This window comes from Pelodiscus sinensis, chromosome 3 (assembly GCF_049634645.1).
Source record: "Pelodiscus sinensis isolate JC-2024 chromosome 3, ASM4963464v1, whole genome shotgun sequence".
Lineage (NCBI taxonomy): Eukaryota > Metazoa > Chordata > Testudines > Trionychidae > Pelodiscus > Pelodiscus sinensis.
The window spans coordinates 6,369,793-6,390,207 of NC_134713.1; the positions used below are offsets into that span (position 1 = coordinate 6,369,793).

Here is a 20,415-nt window from a genome sequence, read left to right on the forward strand (position 1 = left end):
AAAGCATTGCCCCTTTAAGAATTGTGTGGTGAGGCTTTTTGGCCCTAACGGGCTGCTGGCAGCTGGCCGCCATCTTGCTTCCCTGCGCGGGGCTGGACAGCTCCCCTGCGGAACCCGGTAAGCACTAGGGTTGCCAGGCTGTTTCCGTATTGAGCTGGACAGCCCAGGATTTTCACCTCCTGCTAGGAAAAAAAAAAAAAAAATCAGGAAGTACCGGACGTTTTAGGTGTTGGGTATTTTCTGGACTTTTTTACCGGACAGGAGGCAAAAATACCAAACTGTCTGGTTCGATGCCGGACACCTGGCAACCCTATCAACAGTATGCGGCCACTGACACTCAACTAGGCATCTCATTCTTAGCTCTCGTGACCACTGTTGTTACAAAAACTTCAGCACACTGGAAGAGCACAGCTCTTGGATGGCTCAAATTGAACCCAGACAAAACCAAAGTGATGCTGGGTGGAAAAGAGAAATCCTTCATAGAGCTGGCCTAGTCACTATCTCCAGTCACTTCTACTGAAGGCTCACAACCCCCTTTGAGCAAAGTGGTGCAGGCCTCCGGATGCTATTTGCCTCCTGGCTAAGGTTGGCTAACCAGATAGCAGGAGTTTTTAAAAATGCCTTCCTTACCTCCAGTTTGCTAGGAAACCTCATCCCTGATGAGGACCTGGCCCCAGGAATCCAGGCATTTGCAGCTCCGGGTTGGGTAACAGTAATTCTTTGCGTCTGAAGCTGATTATGAAGAGGATGTACAGGCTTCCTGAACTGCAAGCACATCAGGCATGTGTTCAGGTTACTCCAGCAGTTCCCAGTCAGTTTCCGATGTGTCAGTTTAAGGGCCAAGTCCTCACTTTCAAGGCAATTCATCGATCCAGCTCTAGCTCCAACTCAAGACCAAATTTCCACCTGTGAACCACCACGGCAGTTGCATTCCTCTTGGACAATGCAGCTCCCACAGCTCAGGACACAGCTTTCTTTAATATGAGGAGCCTGCTAAGGAATGAGGAGAGCAGGCAAATTCAGACTGTAGCTGACCTGTGTTGCAAAGCCTTGCTCTTCGAGAAAGAAACTCCTTTTTGTAAGGCTCATAAATCAAACATCCTGCTTATACCCAAGCCTCCAACACCCACCCCAAAAACAGAAAAGGAAGAACCCCAAACCTACTCCAAACAGAATTTTGACCTCTAAAAAAGGAGATTTGCCAGGCACTCCATGCAGTCCACCCAAGGTTTCACTACTGATTTTATGTGGAAGGGGCTCAGCCGCTCCAGCGATGGGCGGCAGACCAAGGCAGGTAAGTGTTCAGATATGCATTATTCCTATAGCTTTATGTAAAGAGGACCTAGCCATCGACTGTTAGGTACAGGGGATTTGTCAACTGCGTCTCTCCCTAGTGTAGAGAGACCTGTCTTCAGAGCCTTCTATTGCCCACAAAGCCAAGTTCAGTATTAAGATTTTTTCTAGACCTAGCAAACATTTGTCCCCATCAAACCTGGCAGCGTCAGCTCAGCAATGGAGCAAAAAAGAGGGATGTTAGAAGTGATGCGAACTGCAATCAGACAGCAAATAACAACGAACATTCTCGCTAGGATAAGTTACTGTGGGTCAGAAAAACACAATGCACCTTTTATTTTAAATTCAGTTTTACTATATAAAAGTGCACAGCTTAAAAGTACATCCAGGCCCTAGACAAGACATGCATGTATAGAGTCATTTCAGCGTTTCCCGTCAGTTCATGTAACAAAAAACCACAGACATAAATTCAACCACTAGAACAAAGGATATTTTTGTAAGAACAAAATACAGTGCATTCACAGTTCTTATCTACCACACACAAGACGGGGTAAGTGCATCCCTGAATAGTTATAAACACTGGAATTATTTCAGAACAACAATCAGCCATTAACAAGAGTCTTCCTAGAAGTTGGCCTTTATGGCTTGAAATTGCACCATCCAGCAGCTCAATTATTTATCCTCCCTTGCTGGAAAATACACAGAGAACTAGGTTTGAAGCCAGAATCCAGTGGGTTTCCTTAGTATGGGAGAGGAGCTTTTGAGTATTATAAAGATTCTTTGAGTCAGATCACCAACTAGTATAAACTGACACAGTTCCAAAAACTCCAATGCTGATTTAACACCAACCCAGGATTGGGCCGTAACATTTGAATTTGCGTTGGGAGAAAAGAAATGTTGCTAATTTAAAGTTAACTTTATGGAGCAATGACGCAAATGATTATTTATGTGTGAGGTATAACAGCTGCTTTTCAGCACACCCCCACCCCCATCCTCCTACAATCTGGGATCAGAAACCTGGTGGAGATCAAAATAATTTAGTCTTATGAAATTTCTGAAATTCACTGCCAACCAGCCAAAAAGTCAATCTTTAAATTGTTTTAGCAGGGCCTGGAAGGAGAGATTGAAAAGTTGCCCTGAAAGTGAGAGGAAAAAGATGTCTTAAATTGCACCGACTGCATGAAATAATGGGTTTTAAAAACAGGAAGCCTGTTGGAGGGCTGAAATTTGTCTTAAATTTGCTTTTTATTTCCCACTGTTTAATACTTTCACAGCTTCAAGCCTCTGTCCCCTACTGATTGTCCTTTTCTATCTGGCACATGAGGAAATGCAAGGGAGAAAGATGATTAACTGCTGCAGACCCATAGTGGGAGCTCACAGCTTTGTTCCTGTGTGATTCCAGCAAAAATCATGGCTATAGTTTCACAGGAAGAGTGCAACGGCCAAATTCTGAGCCTAAACTGCTGACAGCGGCCTTGCAGGAACTAGATCACGATGCCAGGCGAACACTGTCTAAACAAGATGCCAAGAATGCCACGTGTGAAAACACAAAGAAGCTGCAGATGGGTTTATGGCGATTTTATCTTGCACGACAGCCACAATGGTCAGAAGTACTGCTCTTCTAATCTAACAGGTTAAGCAGAGCAAGAGACTTATTTGAGGTGATAAAATACACCCACAAGCAAAGCCGACCCTCCACATAAAATAGGATACAGCATCAAAGGTTAAAGTGCACAGGTGACTCCAAATGCAGTGGAAAGTGTGCTCTTGTTTTTGGCTTGGACGTCTCACCCTGGACCTTTCATAAGTGCTAAAGCTTTCCCTTCGCTCTGCCATACGGTGGCCTGACGGAGCGGACTGCTATTTCCAGCACCGTTTCAGACACAAGCATGCACCTCCAGGCTCAGAAACAGCCTAACCCCATTTTCTGGGGGCACCCCTAGCAAGCAGCATGACTAGCAGGCAGATTTGCAGCAAGGGAATTTTAAAGGGAATGAACAAAGTGTGCAAGACTTGGGTATCCAAAGAAGGGGCTTGGTTCTCAGAGGTGCACAACAAAACCTGGGGCTGTATTTTCCTGACAGAATTTCTCATTGTGGTTCAGTTTCCTCACCCCGTGTGTAATGGCTGGGGGTGGGGGGGATGCTGTTCACTTAAACAATTCCATGAGGACAGCCCGTACCCGTTCGTACGTTATCGGCATCGTGCCAACAGCTTGTGGAGGACCAGAGATAGACGAGAGCCTTAGTAGCTGCAGAGCCTGGGCATCCGTCTCCGCTAAGGTGAGCCAGAGGAAGCCCCCGGCAGGAGATGCCAGGCTGTAACTGAGAGGATATGGCAGGGGTGGTGGCACTGGGTAGAGGAGCATTGTCATATTCATAGGGGCGGTCATGCCAGCCTTATGAGTCAGGTTTGGCTATGGGAAGAGCATCCTGCCTCCCCTTTGGAAGCTCTGCTGTAAGGCTTACAGGTGTTACGACCTTAGCAAATGGGGAAAATCCTGCAGGGCTTATTCTGGGCTGGCCTGGGGCCATGAGCCTGCATTTGGGGAGAGGTGGGAGTGACTGTACAGGGGCAGCAGCAGCACCCTGTGCGGGCGCGGGGCGTCCTTCCAAATAGAGCAGCCTACCTGTAGCCCAGGCAGGACCCGCAGCCCTTCCCCCGCTGTGTCGGAGCCAGAGCCCACAGCGACTCGCACCCCCCGACGGGAGAAGAACAGAAATTGTTCCTGGTACTTGAGCAGCAAAGCTGGAGCAGAGGGATGAAGAGGACGACAGAGAGTTCTTTGCACCCTTTCCTCTACATGCCGGTTTAGGAACCATCTGCTCCTCGGTCTTTCCTCAGGTTCATCGCTCCTGCTGGGCTTAGTATTTGCAGAAGTGAAGTTGCTGCAGTCTGGCTCAGGGGCAGAGAAATAACTGAGCAGCCCCGGGAAAGGCTCAGGGTAGCTGTTACTGTTTAGGGCACAAGGAAACAGCATTGGCTTGTCCCTAGGAAATAACTTAGTGTCAGGGGCTGTGTCTTTATAGAGCCAAACAGGAGGGGCCCGATCCTGAGAGAAGCTGAGCACACTGCCCTCTGTGAAGTCAACCAGAGCTCAGGGTGCTCAGCATTTCAGGCCCACGCTGCTGAAACAGGAATCTGGCTGCACCCAGGATGAATGTTTAAGTCAAATCTTCAGACTCCCAGGTGCACGGCGCCCAGCCCCTCCACGCAGTCCAGCCCACAGACGCGTGGCATTTGGTTTTAAACTCCCACGTCCGGGAATACGTTGGGCTTTCGGCCCGGCATAGAGAGCAAAGGCCTCTGCCCTCAAGCTACATTCCAGCTGCATTTCTCTGCCCTCCCCACCCCAGTGACAGTGCCTCCCAGTCTGACCAGAGAACGGTTCTCTCCCACCACTCCCCACCCAAGTTTCATACTGGGCCCTTTCTGAAGAGGCTGGGAAACGGCCAGGATTTTACCCTGCGGTGGCCAAGCAGTCAGCCCCGATCCCATGTGTCTAACAGAGAGGCCGCTGACATCTTCTATTTGTTCCAAAGGCTCAGGGACCAGACACTGAGTTTCCATGAACCCGAGAGGTATTTGCAGTGTAGATGTCTAATCCAGGCCTCTGGCGTCATCCCTGCCTCTGACTCTAGAGCCGACCCAGAGCCAGTGCTCGGAGAGCATCATTCAGGCCACCGCACGTGGGAAACGTTTGCGCTGGCTTAGGCCAGCTGGCTTTCACCGTTTTCAGCATGGGGAGAACCAACCGCAATGATGCGACAGAAACCAGCCCCTCGCACCCATCTAAGGAGAAGCCTCTAGGGCCAGCAATGCCTAGCAGGGGAGGCCTCATTTTAGAGCTCACACAAAACAAGGCTGGGGCCACGTCCATGGTTGGTGAGAGCGGGGGCAACACCGCTGTCTTCAGGGGTGCTGCGCCTGCTTGCGCCAACCACGAATCTGGGCCTCCGACTCAGTCAGGAGCCTGCTCCAGGCTGGGTGCACTGGACACCACTCCCCTGCTTAGCTCTCAACACAGAACGCAACCGGGGCTGTGATGAAATGCAGCTACTGAGGGCCAACTCCTGTTCCCACGTCAGTTAGTGGAAGCAGGAGGAGGCCCCGTTACTAGGACAGTAACGAGTGCTGGGGGAGAGAGGGTTGCCCTGGGTCAATTGGCTCTCCAGGAACCGCGGGCGCATGCGGACGCCCGGGAGGGCTTTTCCAGTCTGTCTTCTATTTGATGTTTTTGAGCAGTGCTGTCCGCGCATTCACGACAGCTTTGAAGGCATCCTCGCTGCCAGGAGCCACACACTTGTCTGGATGGAGCAGCACAGCCAGCTTCCGATAGGCTTTGTTCACCTCGTCCCTACGAGAGACGAGACAATCATCAGCAAGAGGATGACGTCCGGAGTCCTTCCTTTCTGTCCCGGCTGCCGTGCTCAGGAGACAGGCTCTGCGTAGGGACAGGGGAAGAGAAGGCCCATTCTAACCATCCCCCCTTCTGACTCTTTGCAGTTGCTCATCAACTTCCAACCCTTTCCCATTTCAGGCGGGACTGTTCCAGGCTTGGACTGTGCCAAATGTAAAAGATGATGGGAAGCTATGAAAAAGTATGCTGGCCACTTCTCAGCACAAGCAGGAAAAAAAAAAAAAAAAAAAAGGGACATACTTTCCCCAGTACAAATACATTCTTCCCAACTGTTTGCGAACAGCTCTCCAGCCACACCGGCTGTGCTTTGCAAACTGAATTTTGGCAAGCAAGTGACCCTTCTGGAGGAGCAGCACATGGCTTTGCTCAGAAGGAACTTGGGTTTCATTTAGGGGCTATGACTATTTTGGGCTTTGTACCGCGCATGTGCAGATGTTTCTGCATAGAGAGGACCAGCGCAGGCCCCAGGAATTATGAGGTGGACAGGCCTTGGGCTGCACTCTATTTGCATGCAGAGAAGATGATACTGTGTTGTGTGCTGGAGGGGTGAGCGCACTTAGTTTCACAGCAAAGCTCCTAGTCACCTCACTTCACAGGGGTCAGCTGATAGGGAAGAGTTCTAGTGGATCAAGTGAAATCAGAAATCCTTTTACCATTGGTTTCTCCTGGCTCTTGCGTGGTTGCGGTGAGCACTGCCTTTCCCAGCTACAGAGTTACTAATTTGTGCAGGAGGGTACATCTCCTGGCTGGTGGCAGATCCTGAACTCTGCCAGAGCAGAAGCAACTTGGAGGGGTCATTTGCAGTTTGAAGGTGTAACAGTGCAGCCCATTTTCTTCTGGGGCAGACTAAATAATCCATTTTGCTTTTTGATACTGCACCTTTCCTCTGAGGCTCTTCCGAGTGCTTCACAAACATTTGCTGAGCCTCCCAGAACCCTTCTGAGGTAGCTAGTCTAGGAATTTCAGGTAGGGAATGGAGACAGAGGTTAGCTGACTGGTTCAGGCCACTCAGCAGAAACAGGAATCCCAATTTTGTCAATCTCCTAATCTAATCACTTGCACTACTCTGTGGGACCAGTGCTAATGAACACTTCCAACCAGCAGTCAGCCCTCTTTAGGAAGACAGGGAAAGTCTTTTTTTGGGGGAAAAAACAAACAAACAAACAGCAATTTGCCCAGAAAAAAAGCATTGTGATAGCAATTCCTTGCTGTGAGGTATGTGGAGAAACCAGCAGCTTTATGGCAGCACAAAAATTTCCCAACAGCCAGGGAGCAAGGGAAAGCTAATGTTTCATCTGTATAAATCTTAATCTCTTTCTCCTGCAAAGATCATAAGGCCCGACAAAGCAGCACCAAGAAAGGGCAACAGATTGTAGACTTGACAGCTGCACAGAGTTATAAGGTTTGTATCTGTTACAGTGCTTTTCTCATCCACAGATCCAAACCGCTTGACAATGGAGGCAAATGTAACAATCCCCATTTTAACAGATGGGAAAAACAAGGTACAGAGAAGCAAAGTGACTTGCCTAAGGTCACCTAACAAGCTAGTGGCAGAGCCTGGAATAGACTCTTCTGGTCTCCTGAATCTCAGTCCAGTCCCCTGCCTGCTGGATCACACTATCTTCTGGTTACGTCTCTCTGATCTGACATGTAGCAAGACAGGTGAAGCTTTATCTTTGGAGCACTGTATCTCACCACTGGTATTACTCTGTAGCAATGGCAGGAACAGCCTTGCTGGTTTTAGTGTTATAAAATGTACAAGTCCTCAGCACCAGTTGCAAGTATTGGACTTAACACACACAAATCCACAAGCTGGATGACCAGCATTACATCATCACAGGGGAAGGTCTGACAGTGCTACCTAGCACTTCTAAGGTGGCAAGGTATTCTCCATAGGAGGATCTTGAAGGGATTTACAAGTTTTAAAAAGTCTCAGAGGGGTAGATGTGTTAGTCTGTAACTTTAAAAGCAACGAGGAGTCCTTTTAGGGGGTGTCTACCCTGCAGAGCATAACTCGAAATAAGCTACACAAACGGAGCTACATCAACTGTGTATCTTATTTCGAAATGGGAAGTGTCTACACAGCACTTATTTCAAAGCAGAGCACCCTTCCTCCGACTTCACTTATTCCTCGTACAATGAGGGTTACAGGAGTCAGAATAAGAAGTCCTCCAGCTTGACAGTATTTTGACACTATTTCGAAATAACTGCCTCCTGTGGAGACGTGGACTAAGTTATTTCGAAATAATGTTGCAGTGTAGAGGTACCCTTAGAGACTAACGTAAAAATATATATACAGGCAGTCCCCGTTACGAACAGGGCCTTTCCTCTCCCTGGTCTCCAGCAGACCAGGGAGAGGAAGCAAAGCGGCGAACACGCGGGCAGCAGACAGGGCTGTCCGCTGCCCACGTGCTCCGCGGCTTGGCTCTGCTTTGCCCCCCCGTTCCCCTGGTTGCAGACCAGGGAGACGGGGGGGGGGGCAAAGCAGAGCCAAGCCGCGGAGCGCGCGGTCAGGTGACAGCCCAGACGCGTCTGGGCTGTCCGCTGCCCGCGTGTTCCGCCGCTTTGCTCCCCGTCCCCCTGGTCTGCAGACCAGGGGGACGGGGAGCAAAGCAGAGCAAAGCCACGGAGCCCGAGGGCAGCAGGACAGCCACGGCGCGTCTGGGCTGTCCCCGCTGCCCCCGTGCTCCACGGCTTTGCTCCGGACACCTGTGGTACAGCAGCTGGGGCGCTGCCAGTTGGTCCCGTAGTGCCGCTCTGGGCGCTACTGGACCAACCGGGCAGCACCCCAGCTGCTCTGCCCCAGGCGTCCTGATTCAGCCACTGCTGGTCAGTTTCAGCAGTGGCTGAATCAGGACGCCTGGGGCAGAGCAGCTTGGGTGCTGCTGGGTTGGTCCAGTAGCGCCGAGGAGCGGCGGCGCTACTGGACCAACCCAGCAGCACCCCAGCTGCTCTGCCCCACGCGTCCCCAAGTCAGCCGCTGCTGAAACTGACCAGTGGCTGACTACAGGAAGCCCCTGCCCCGGGCTTCCTGGAATCAGCCGCTGATCAGTTTCAGCAGCAGCTGACTTGGGGATGCCTGGGGTTCTTAAGTTGAATCTGTATGTAAGTCAGAACTGGCGTCCAGATTCAGCCGCTGTTGAAACTGATCAGTTTCAGCAGCGGCTGAATCTGGACGCCAGTTCCGACTTACATACAGATTCAACTTAAGAACAAACCTACAGTCCCTACCTTGTACGTAACCCGGGGACTGCCTGTAGTACTAGGAGCTTTTCATGGGCAAAACCCACTTCATCATATCAGCTGGAGTGGAAAAAATAAACACAGTATTTATCTTTTTCCACCCCAGTTCATCTGAAAAAGTGGGTTTTGTCCACAAAAGTTCATGATACTATTTTCATTAGTCTCCAAGGTGCCACAGGACTATTCATTTTTACAAATGTTAGTGAAGCAAGTATTATGATCCCTGTTTTATAGACATGAAAGTGGAGGCAGAGAGCGATTAAGCAGTTTGCTCAAGGTCACAGAAGAAATAAGAGGTACTATAGAGGTGTTCAAGCAGCTTCTATTCCCAATCAAACCACTTTCCCTCTCTAGCTGGAAACTCCTACTGGGTTCCTTGTTAATTAAAGGACAGTAGCATCATTAATTGCAAATCAACATGATTTTATGGAAAATAGGTTGTCATAAACTTGTTCTCATTTTTATGAGACTACAAGTTTGTTTGTCCTGGTTACTGTTGACATGACACTCTCTGGATTCTGTAAGGCATCTGATCTAGTCCCACATAATATTGAGATAAAAAAAACCAGCATTATCCTCTTCCTCCCCCCAAATCAGTGTAGCTCATATTAAATGTATTAATCATTTTAGGGAAATGCTGAGAATGGGGTCCCACAATAATCTGTTTTTGGCCCAAAACTAGTCAATACTTTTATCGATGATGTGCAGGAAAAGGAGGTGGTTAATACCTCTGATCACGTTGTTAGTGAGACCAGTGTTGGAATACTGTGTCTTGTTCTAGTGTCTGCATATCAAGAGAGGATGATGAAAAATGGAAAGGGGTTGAGAGGAGCGCTACAAGCGTGCATCTGGAAAACCTGGCTTATAGCAAAAGACTTCAGAAAAATCAAGTTTATCCCAGAGAAATTTAAGGCTACTTGATCATGGTAGTCTTTAAGTACCTACATGGGGAAGAGATTTCTGATAGTAGATGACTCTTTAATCTAGCAGAAAAAGATTAAGTATTAGATCCAATATTTGAAAGTTCACACTAAACAAATTCCCATGGATGGTGGCGGATTCTCCATCACCTAAAGTCTTTTAAATAAAGACTGAGTGTCCTTCTCAAGCAGGGGATGGGGAACTTCAGGCAGAGGCTGAATGTGGCCCCCAACTTGCCTGGATCCAGCCCCAGAGGCTCAGGGCTCCCCCCAACCTTGGGGAGCCCATGCTGATGCTCCAGCTCCCTTCACCGCCACACCACAGGGCTGGAGCACACAAAATCTACTAGCCTGGGCCCCCCTAGGCTCTCATGTGCAAAGGGAATATGAAGAGTGTCTTTTCTTCCCAGATGAAGGTTTGGGTTTGTGTGGTTTTTGTTTTTGTTTTGGGGGTTTTGTTTTGGTTTTTTTGCTTCTCACTTGTATGGGGCCCCCAACTGATTTTTCTGTGCATCAGTGGCACCCCGACCCAAGAAAGGTTCTCCACCCCTGTATCTAAAGGTCTGGTCAAACAGAAATTACAAGTTTGATGCAGAAATGACTGTATGAGATGTTTTGGCCTGTGTTGTACAGGTCAGCTAGGTACCTTCTGGCCTTAAAGAAATCTGATTAACTGCTATTTGAGTCATAAAGACACCACGGAGAACGCGGTAGCATCCTTTACCTCGTGGCTCCAGGTTTGACTCCCAACATGTCCCAGCTGTCCTTGCTGCTGCGGATCCTCCGAATGGTATCTGCCTGCTCTTTGGTAAACCCAGCACTCATGCTAGACGTGGGGCGTTTCCCACCATTATCGCACAGCTCAACAATTGCGGAATAGAAGGTCTGCAAATGAAAGAGGAGTTAGCGGAAAGCTTCCCCCTTGTCCGAAAGAAAGCCAGCAGATCTAGTTTATTTAGCTGAGCAATAAGGCCATTGGGTGTACGTTGATACGCTGGTTGTGACAAGGGCTTGCTGATTCTTGGCTCATCCCCTCAAAGCTCTGAGAGCACAGACATGAGCTGCACAACTTGATATATCGATAGCTCCTCCACAAGCAACACAAACAGAAGCAGTCTGGTGCCTGTCAGAACAGAGAAGACACTCCTATCTCTAGTACCTTGGCCATACTATGCTATATCTCGCAGAAAAGCCCATCTTGTCTGTCAGCTATGGAATTATGCACCTGGAGTCCTTGACGTACCACCAAGCCAACCTCTCACTTGGACTATTGGGCTCAAAGCTGGAATTTTACCATGTTGCAGCCCTTATTATGACTAATCAATAGATTCTATTGATCAAAGTAATTAATGAACATTCTATTGACAAAGCAAGTTACGTATGGGGCCTGCATCCTTTTCACTGCCGTTTTAAGTTACCTGGAACATCTCATTGATTCCTTCTCCTGTCTGCGCTGAAGTCTCAAAGTAAAGAAAGCCCCGACTTTCCGCCCACAGTCGCCCTTCGCTCTCATCCACACACCGGTGCTTGGTGCAGTCAATCTGAGCCAAACAAAGTAGAGAAAAGGACTCAGGTGCCAAAACATGCCCATATATCCACTGCAGCGGACACAGCTAGGCTACCTAGAGGGCTGTAGCTCCCTGGACTCCAAACGCACTGAAAGTTGTTCTAGCATCTTGCCATCACATCAGTGAGGGACTTCCCAGCACAGCCGTGTGAAGAAGCCTTGTTTTTTGTGAGGGGGAGGAAAGAGAATTGAAATAGATGATGATTCTGAAATTGTGAAGAGAATCTGCATGCAAAACCCAAGACCAGGGCGCTGGGCAACAACACTGTGACTATGGCAAAACATCATGGCTACTAGCGTGAACTTCCAAGATTCAGCCTCTTAGTGTGTTCCAATACATTAAACTCATTTCTGGGGGCTCAGAGCAGCTGCTGCTCAACATGCTGCAGTCAGGAATTCCTGCCTCTTATCCTCTTGGCGCAGACAACGAAGAGGGGTTACCTTGTTGGCGCAGACAACAAAGACAATGTTTTCCATGTTTCCGTGCGGTCCAAGCTCCTGCTTCATCTCAGCCAGCCAAGTGTCCAGTGCATCAAACGACTCCTTCTGTCCAACATCGTACACTAGAACAACACCCTGAGTGTCCTTGTAAAACTCATTGCGCACCTGCCCAGGACGAAAAAGAGTGAGGAGGCGTGTGATGGACACCATCTTGACTGACAGGACCTGGGCCCTTCAGAGCTAGAGAACCAAGCTTTGTAGGACTTGCATCCTCTGTGAATCAGGCATGAGGGAGGATGCATAACACACCCTAGATACTAAGCTACACACGTTAAACTTAGGGCTGTTCAAACGGTTATTTCTTTAACCATTTTTACTCTGGGCTCATATTCCAGCTCACTACCTGGCCCCACTGCAACCCTGGGGTACCGTAAGGCACTGTGACATTTATGGATTTGTGGGAGTAAGAAATAACACCAGTAATGTTATTTGTGTCAGGGAAGGAACGAGGCCTGCTCCATGAGCACAGTGCCAGGAGCCACCACGGATTTCTAGGACGTAGGCAGCTTGGTCACGGATTCTCTTTTGTAGCCTCAGGCAAGTCACTTAGATCAGCACGTTTGGGAATCCACTTATTTTGGATTCCCCCCCAGGCACAACAGGTCTAGGACCCCATTTTCATAAGTACAGAGCACCCACAATCTCAGCTACAGTCCGTGTAAGCTACAGGAGCTCCGTCTCTCGAAAACGAGGCCCTAATTTGACCAAAGTCACAGTGAGTCGGGGTTCTAACACAGTAGAAATTCAGGAGTTTCCGGTCCTGTGCTCCATTCATTACACCCTGTTGTCTCAATTACACCACTGCAGATTAGGGATGTGAATAGTTAACCTCCAAGCATCAGCCATTCTGGGCAATGCTTACAAGTTATGGTTAACTGGCAAAGGGCTGGAGCAGTTCGCTGCCCACCACGGGATGGAGGCTGCTCCAGCCCTGTGGAGCCCACCATGGGTCGGGGATGCTCCAGCTCACCCAGAACAGTTTCAGTCCGTGGGGGACGACCCCCCCTCCCCAGCCGCCATATGCTCTGCATTTAAAACTCGGACCAGCAGGCTGGCTCAGTCCCAGTCCACTAGTCTATTCCAGCCCAGCCTGGCAGGAGCAGCCCCCCTGCCTGCCAATGCTTAAACGGTTAACAGGTTATACCTAATATTTAACAAGTTAACTAATTAAACAGGATTTTACATCCCTACAATATAGATTGGGCAGGTGATAGAGAGCAGTGTTGTGGATTTATGTTGGTGTTATCCACATTCTACAGGCAATCTGGAAATGTACTTAAGCAGCAACATTTATCAATCTGCCCATAGAAGCTCATTCATAGTAAATTCACTTGCACTGCACAGCCTTTAACATGGGCCACAGGAAATAAAATTATAATGCCCGAAGCAGTCACTCTCTGCCAGGATAAGAACTGCTGGTCTATGCTTCCTATGCTACCTGCCTCTTATCACTTACCTACCGATTGCGGCCCTGCTGCTCTAGCTATATGATCAGAAGGAATCTAGAATCACACTGAGACAGAACGGAGAAGAAACTGTTTCTCCCTTACCTCATAAAAGAAGGAGTGCCCAGCCATGTCAAAGATGTTCACTTTTATCTCTCGATCTCTAATTTGGACTCTGAAATGGTAGACGAGAAACATTCAGAAGGGGTATGAAGCTCATAGAGTGTGAACCAGTGAAAGAGTTAATTCCTTCCCAGTGAGAGTCCCAGAATTCCCATTTCACAGTGCCAGTTCTTCGGAGAGAAAGAGACAAATGTCACCAAATTAGCAAGACCAAGGCCTTTTTACTTCCCTAGTTTAGCTTAATAAAAAAAATACAAGAAGGGGTCTTGTGAGAGCAAATAACTGTCATGCATGGTAGCCAGTCAACAAAAGGGGACAAAAGCCAACCAGACCTAGCTCTCCTTCCATTATCTTTAGCTGGATAGGAAAACCTCTCCACTTGATTTTTGTACAGACCAGTAAAGGAGCAAAGAACGGACAAGAAATAACCACTCAACCTTAAGATGAGCATACGTAATCAATATAATTCAAGCCTCCAAATCCCAGGAACATTACTATTTAAAAATAATGTAATAGTCAACAAATGAAGATAAGGTATTTATGACCACATTGAACATGCTGTATGTTTTGTGATACACACTGACGGTTGTAGACAGATAGCAGCATTACAGTTTACATAGCAATGTAAAAGACTGTCATTTTGCCCTGACTTCTTCCCCAGGATCCCTCCAATGCTCAAGTTTATATTACATTTACAGTGTCAAATGCAGCACTGATTGGCGAGCCCTAGCACATGTATACAGTCACCATGGTACACGGCTTTTCACTTGCAATTGTTGTCCGCCTGTAAGAGTAGCTAGAAAAGGGTACTTACTTGGTGACGCCATAGTCGATTCCTATCGTCGCCAGGTATTTGGGAACAAACCTCTTTTCACAGTACCGCTTTATGATACAGCTCTAAAAAAAAACAAAAAACAGACGCATGTATGAACATGTCCGCACTATATCGCAGAGAACGTTGTTTCACATTATTATTCACCACATTATGTGTATACAGCACCATAGGCATCCATGGCTCCTTGCGCAAGTGAAGACATTGTAACAGTCCTGGAAGAGCGAGGGGGACCCATAGTAAATGAACCAGCCAGAATAAATCACGTGAGCAGAATTTTTATATTTCAAGAAGGGAGAAGAGCCAGAGACTTTGTGAACCCATTAGGGGTGTTGCTATTGCCAATCCATTTTCCATGGAAGGTGCTCAGATGCTAAGGTGAAGGCAGCAGTGCAAAACCCTGAGACAGAAAGAGTCGACAGTCTGACTTGATTATCACAAGATAGGATGCTGGGGGTGGGAGGTACCACACATAAGGGAAATGGAAGAAGAATTGCAGCAAATACACACAGTTGCTTGGGTGTTACAGTAATATGATGGGGCATGCAGATTGTTTGGTGTGCCTTACAGGGGACTGCAGACCCTGCCCAGACCTTTAATTGAATTCATGGAGTCCTGGAGAACTTTATCTCTGCTCTGCCTCTTACGCTGCACCCTGAGGGCTTTCAACATTAGAAATGCTAACATAAGGCAAGTCATGTTGTTTGGGACTTACTGTAGGTTGGGTACAATAGACCCAAATGTGTCTGGAAAAAATCCTGACATTTGAGACTTCTATCCCCAAATCAGGAGTGACAGATTCTTCCTAAAAGTGATGGTGGTGGTGTGTGTGGAGGGGGTTGGCTAGGCCCTGCTCCTCCATGACTCTGCTCCTGTCCCTCCTCTTTCCCGCAGGCCATGTACCCAGCCAAGCCAGAAGCCAGAGCTGGGTAGTCAAGGCCCCTCCACCCGCGGGGGGAGGTGGAGGGAAGGAGGGCTCAAGAACAGCCCCCAGTCCATATCCTCACGCCCAGGGCCCCTGTCCCAGGCAGGTTAAGGGATCCACAGCTCTGCACAGGTGCCTTTATGGCTCTACCCTGACCCTGCGCCAGCTTCCAGCTGGGTCTCAGAGGCCAAACAGTTACCAGCAGTCTGGGCAGCTGTGGGGAGCCATGGACCCTCCACCTCCCCCAGTGGAGGGTCTGTACATGTGGAGGGTCAATGGCTCCCCACACTTGTCTAAACTCCTTGCTGGCCTGGCTGGAAGGGCAGGACCTCAGGGTAGAGGAGGGGCAGAGGGCTGGGTGAAAAGTAGATGGGTCAACACTGTCCACTTTCAAAAGTGGGTGGGCCATGGCCTCCTAACCAGTGTTCCCTGCAAACTGTGTACTTATGCAGCCGCTCAGGAGATTAGCAGAATAGCCACTGGGGATCCTAATGGTTACACGAGTAACCTGCTTATCGGTTAACGGTCCCAGTTAACCTCGAGAACCCCACATGCTTTGCATTTGAAACTCGGAGGAGCAGGCTGGCTCAATCCCAGTCCACTAGTCCAAGTTTTAAATAAGGAGCATGCAGGGATGCTGCCTGCCACTACAGGCAGCAGCACAGAGTTAAGGCGGGAACTGGTCCATGCAGGGAGCCGGTTTAAAAATCAGATCCCGCCTGCCCCCCTGTCCATGGAGGGGAGGGGGGCTGAGTTCCCCACAGAGAGAGACTGCTATGGTATCGGGCATGCTGCAGAGAGGGGCTGCTCCATGGGATGCCAGAGCAACCTATATTAGAGGCAGCAGCATGGGGTAGCAAGGGGCTCCCTGGGAGTGGGGCTGGGAGCCCAGAGCACTCTAGCTGCTGATTCTGCCCCACAGGGGCACTGAGTAACCATGAACTGCTAAGAATTTTAGCAGTTAAATGGCTATTAAAATAACTGATTTCTAACATCCCTAGTGCCCACAGCTACTTTTTTGTTTCTACCGGTGGCACGCATTCCCACACGCCTTGGTGCACATAAAGAGTTAGTCTACATGTGGCTGGAAAAGATTAGAGGGAACACTGCTCCATCCCCATTCCAGCACCTGTACCCCAGATCACATCTCAGGATTAATTTTACTTAGAAAGCCCGGTGGCAGCCAAGGCTTCCACTGTCAGCCAACTCCTTTACACCACAGTATCTACTGTTAGTCCACACTGGCACAGGCAGCGGGAGCCACAGCCACCCGGGGCAGCTGCTATCCGTCTGTTAAGTAGCAGTGGGACCCCTACTGCAGCCTCCTTAGGCCTATGCAGGGTGACAACCCCTAAGAGGAGCAGAGGTGAGACTAGGAGGGCAGAATTGTTGCCTGGGGGTTGAAGTAAGGAGGATGGCACTGTACGACGGTAGGTTTTGAGCAGATGGGGTGTGTGTGGGAGGATGAACTGAGGGCAATGGGGGGTAGGGTCGATGGGGTAGGGCCTGAACGGATGGGGTTGTGATGAAGGAGGCTGGAGGACTGAACAGAGGGGGGCTAGGTGGGGACAGAACTGACAAGGTACTGGAGAACAGGATTAATTCTTGTAAAACTAGAGGACACCAAATGAAATTAATGGGTAGCAGGTTTAAAACTAATAAAAGGAAGTTCTTCTTCACACAGCGTGTAGTCAACCTGTGGAACTCCTTGCCAGAGGAGGCTGTGAAGGCTAGGACTATAACAGAGTTTAAAGAGAAGCTAGATAATTTCATGGAGGTTAGGTCCATAAAAGGCTATTAGCCAGGGGATAGATTTGGTGTCCCTGGCCTCTGTTTGTCAGAGGCTGGAGAAGGATGGCAGGAGACTAATCGCTTGATCATTGTCTTCGGTCCACCCTTTGTAGGGCACCTGGTGCTGGCTACTGGGCTAGATGGACCTTTGGTCTGACCCAGTACAGCCGTTCTCATGTTTTAAAAGTCCCATAGCAGGGCCCAATCACCTTATCGAGCACAGGCGGGAGAGCGGGGGACTGGGCGTGGGCAGGTCACACATCGAGAGACTGGCCTAAGGAGAGCCATGGGATCTTTTATTAAAAGTCATCGATTTGGGGGCCAGCCTCGTGACTCCTGGGGGTCCCCCGCGTGGCACCGGCAACATGGCACCTTGGATGCCCCCGCAGGGCCAGGACGGGCACAGCTCCCTGCCCACAGCCCAGCACTGGGCCCACTATACCGCAGGTCATGGGCCCTGTACTGCTCTCAGCCGAGGGAGAGTCTCCAGGCTGGGGGTGTGGGACGGGGCGGGGCTCAGGTGGCAGCCGCTTTAGAACCAAGGAGGCAAGACCTAAGCCAGGGGGAGGGGCATCAGGGCGGCCCGCCCACAAAGGGGCGGAGCACAGAAGAGCCTGAGCCTTCTGGGCCAATGAAAGAACAGGGTAAGCAGCCCGCCTTCTCCGCAGTAAGCCGCCACTCACCAGCCCCGCCCTCCCTTAGAGCAAGATTTCTGTCAATGCTGGCCTCTGACTGGGTAACGGACCTAAGGACCAAGGTAGGAGGATTTCGATTGGCTCGCGGGCACGTCAGTCGAACTCGTCAACCAATCCGCTGCCGCGCTCCCTGCCGCGAGGCGCCCGATTCCACAGCCCGTTTGTCAATCACTTGCAACGGGGCCAATCCCCTCCGCGTGCCGTTGCCCCGGCTCCCTTCTCACCTTGCCCACCTCGGCGTTGCCCATGGAGATGACTTTGATCCTCAGCGACTTGCGCGTTTCTTTCCGCTTCGGCAGATTCGCCTCCATCTCCGGGAGAGACGAATCTGCCCATGGACGCAGACGGGGCGGGAGTGACTTAGGAAGGTGCCGCGCTGCACCCGAGAGGAGAGGAAACAACAACCGCCTCGAGCCCACCGCTTCCCCACGCTACGGAGGCCGGGGTCCCCCCCCTTGCTTCTCGCGGGCCGTGCCAGATCGCGCGAGACTTCCGTCGAGGCTTCTCGCGAGAGCTGACGTTGAAGGACGGGTTCCGTTCTCGCGAGAGAGAGCGAGAGCGGCACGAACCCGCATTTTTTTTTCAATTTCAATAACTTTATTGACACTCGATGGTGGGCGAACAGTGAGGGGGGAGGGGCATTGCACTAGGTTCCATAGGCCCCTAGTGGTGGGGGCCCAGTGGTGAGAGCTGGGGGGGGGGGGTGGAGCCAAGAGTTCTGGGTTCTAGTCCCTGCTCTGGGGGCAGCATGGCCTAGTGGTGAGAGCAGGGGGCGGAGCCAAGAGTTCTGGGTTCTAGTCCTTGCACTAAGGGCAGCATAGACCAGTGATGAGAGCAGGGGGTGGAGCCAAGAGTTCTGGGTTCTAGTCCCTGCTCAAAGGGCAGCATGGCCCAGTGATGAGAGCAGGGGGGTGGTGCCAAGAGTTCTGGGTTCTAGTCCCTGCTCTGGAGGCAGCATGGCCCAGTGATGAGAGCAGGGGGGTGGAGCCAAGAGTTCTGGGTTCTAGTCCCTGCTTTGGGGGCAGTATGTGCCAGTGGTGAGAGCAGAGGGCAGGGTTGGAAGGAATTGAGCAGATATGTAAAAAATGCTAGATGGAAAAGTGTTATAGGAGAAAAATCCTTTGTTTCTTTGCAGCCTTTCTGGAGGAAAAACGGGCCCTTTTCCTAAAGGAATGTCTGTAAAGAATCCAGGCAGAAATCTAGTCTGGTTTAAATAATTTAGCTATGGCCACTTTAGTGGAATTTGCTAAAAGAGCGCAAGGGCTGTTTTATTGAACAACTTAACTATCCCAAATGAATAAAAGGGAATAATTTTGTATAGTTATAAGGAAATAATGTAAATAGAAGTTTAAAAAAATGTATGCATGTATATATTGTGTAAATATGTGAGATTTCTAGGACCTAACCAGGGATTTTGTATGTTTATGAAATTCTGTTTTGTAGCTTTCAGGTAAATGAATTGGTTTTGTTTTGAATAATGCCATTTCATTCAGAGTTGCAAAACTGACGACATTTTTGCCAGATATTGGTAATTAGTGTTGCTTGGCTTTTTATATCTAGCATTTAACCTGTAAGGTGTCTCCATGCTCAATATTTTTATAGACCGAGTTGTGGCTCTTATAAGAGGCAGCCAGAACCAGAAAAATGGAAAGAGATTCTGGATTTCTTGTTTTTGGCAAAATAGCAAACAATCAGGACTTTAAAGTAAATAGCAATCAGAACTCTAAAGTTTAGTGTGTCTCTTTTTAAGGCAGAGATTCTAAGCTACTGATACTTTTTGGCTCCTTCTGATATTCAAAATTATCTCTGTGAATACAAGTGGCAGCACGAGAGGGATCTGCTTACATGCATAATACACCTGTTTTTAAAAAAATTACCCATACCTCCAAGATAAATTAAGCCTATGTGAAGATATCAGTGTAGTGGAATTTGCCCCTTGCCCGAAAAAGATAAGGAACTAGCCTAACAGCAGTCAGGGGCCCACTAGCCTGTCGAGCAAGAATGAAGCTGTATTTCACATTTTCTAACTTGTGACAGGCACAAGCAGGCAGAAATCAGCAACATAGCTATGAGAAAGTAAAACCGCACATAGGCATAAGATAAGAGTACCCCTCCCCAACTACTGGAATGCCAATCGTGAACGTTAGAAATAATGTATTGCTGTGCTTTAACCAATGAAATGTAAAAGCCAATCAAACTGTTATTCATGTATCCGATAAAAAGCTATGCACAGAGCGGCACGGGGTCGCTCCTCGCCATTTTTTTGCTATAAAGCTCGAGGGGACGACCATCAGCGCTGATTAATAAAAGTCTGGTAAATCCTCCTTCGGTCATCCGTGTCATTCTGTTACACCGGTTTGAGTCCGGTACGGTTACATCAGGAAGATATGGAATACACTGGCCCTGAAAGATAACTTTTACAAAAAAGGCATTGTAAACATCCATTTGTAAGAAAATGTATTATTGCAAATATTATTGTTTAATCCTGGGATAAAAGTAATGTTTATAAAGTAACCCTGTAACAATGTATAATGCATATGATTTTGTTTTGGAAAGGAAAACCCTTTAAGGATGATGAAGTGATAGTTGGAAATAAAACTTGGTCTGCTTATAAAACAAAAGAACAGGGAAGTATTGGGGTAACTGCAGGCAAAGAGAGA

General features: G+C 49.0%; 1 protein-coding gene across 5 annotated transcripts; it reads right to left on the bottom strand.

The window, feature by feature from the left end:
* DNAJC27 (DnaJ heat shock protein family (Hsp40) member C27) lies at positions 1-18,225 on the bottom strand. 5 transcript variants are annotated; one of them, XM_006116734.4, is made up of 8 exons: positions 17,980-18,225; positions 14,327-14,409; positions 13,495-13,564; positions 11,885-12,049; positions 11,295-11,417; positions 10,601-10,761; positions 631-765; positions 1-179 (listed from the first exon to the last, which is right to left on the bottom strand). In XM_006116734.4, exons 1-7 carry the CDS (start codon positions 18,064-18,066, stop codon positions 651-653), a joined length of 804 nt encoding a protein of 267 aa, XP_006116796.1. In that variant the 5' UTR covers positions 18,067-18,225; the 3' UTR covers positions 1-179; positions 631-650. The 5 variants fall into 5 exon arrangements, with proteins under 5 accessions (XP_006116796.1, XP_006116797.1, XP_075779418.1 ...); XM_006116735.4 differs by lacking the exons at positions 1-179; positions 631-765 and adding an exon at positions 807-993; XM_075923303.1 differs by lacking the exons at positions 1-179; positions 631-765 and adding an exon at positions 1,606-5,737 and having other exon boundaries at positions 17,989-18,225.
* Between the last annotated feature and the right edge of the window lie 2,190 nt (positions 18,226-20,415).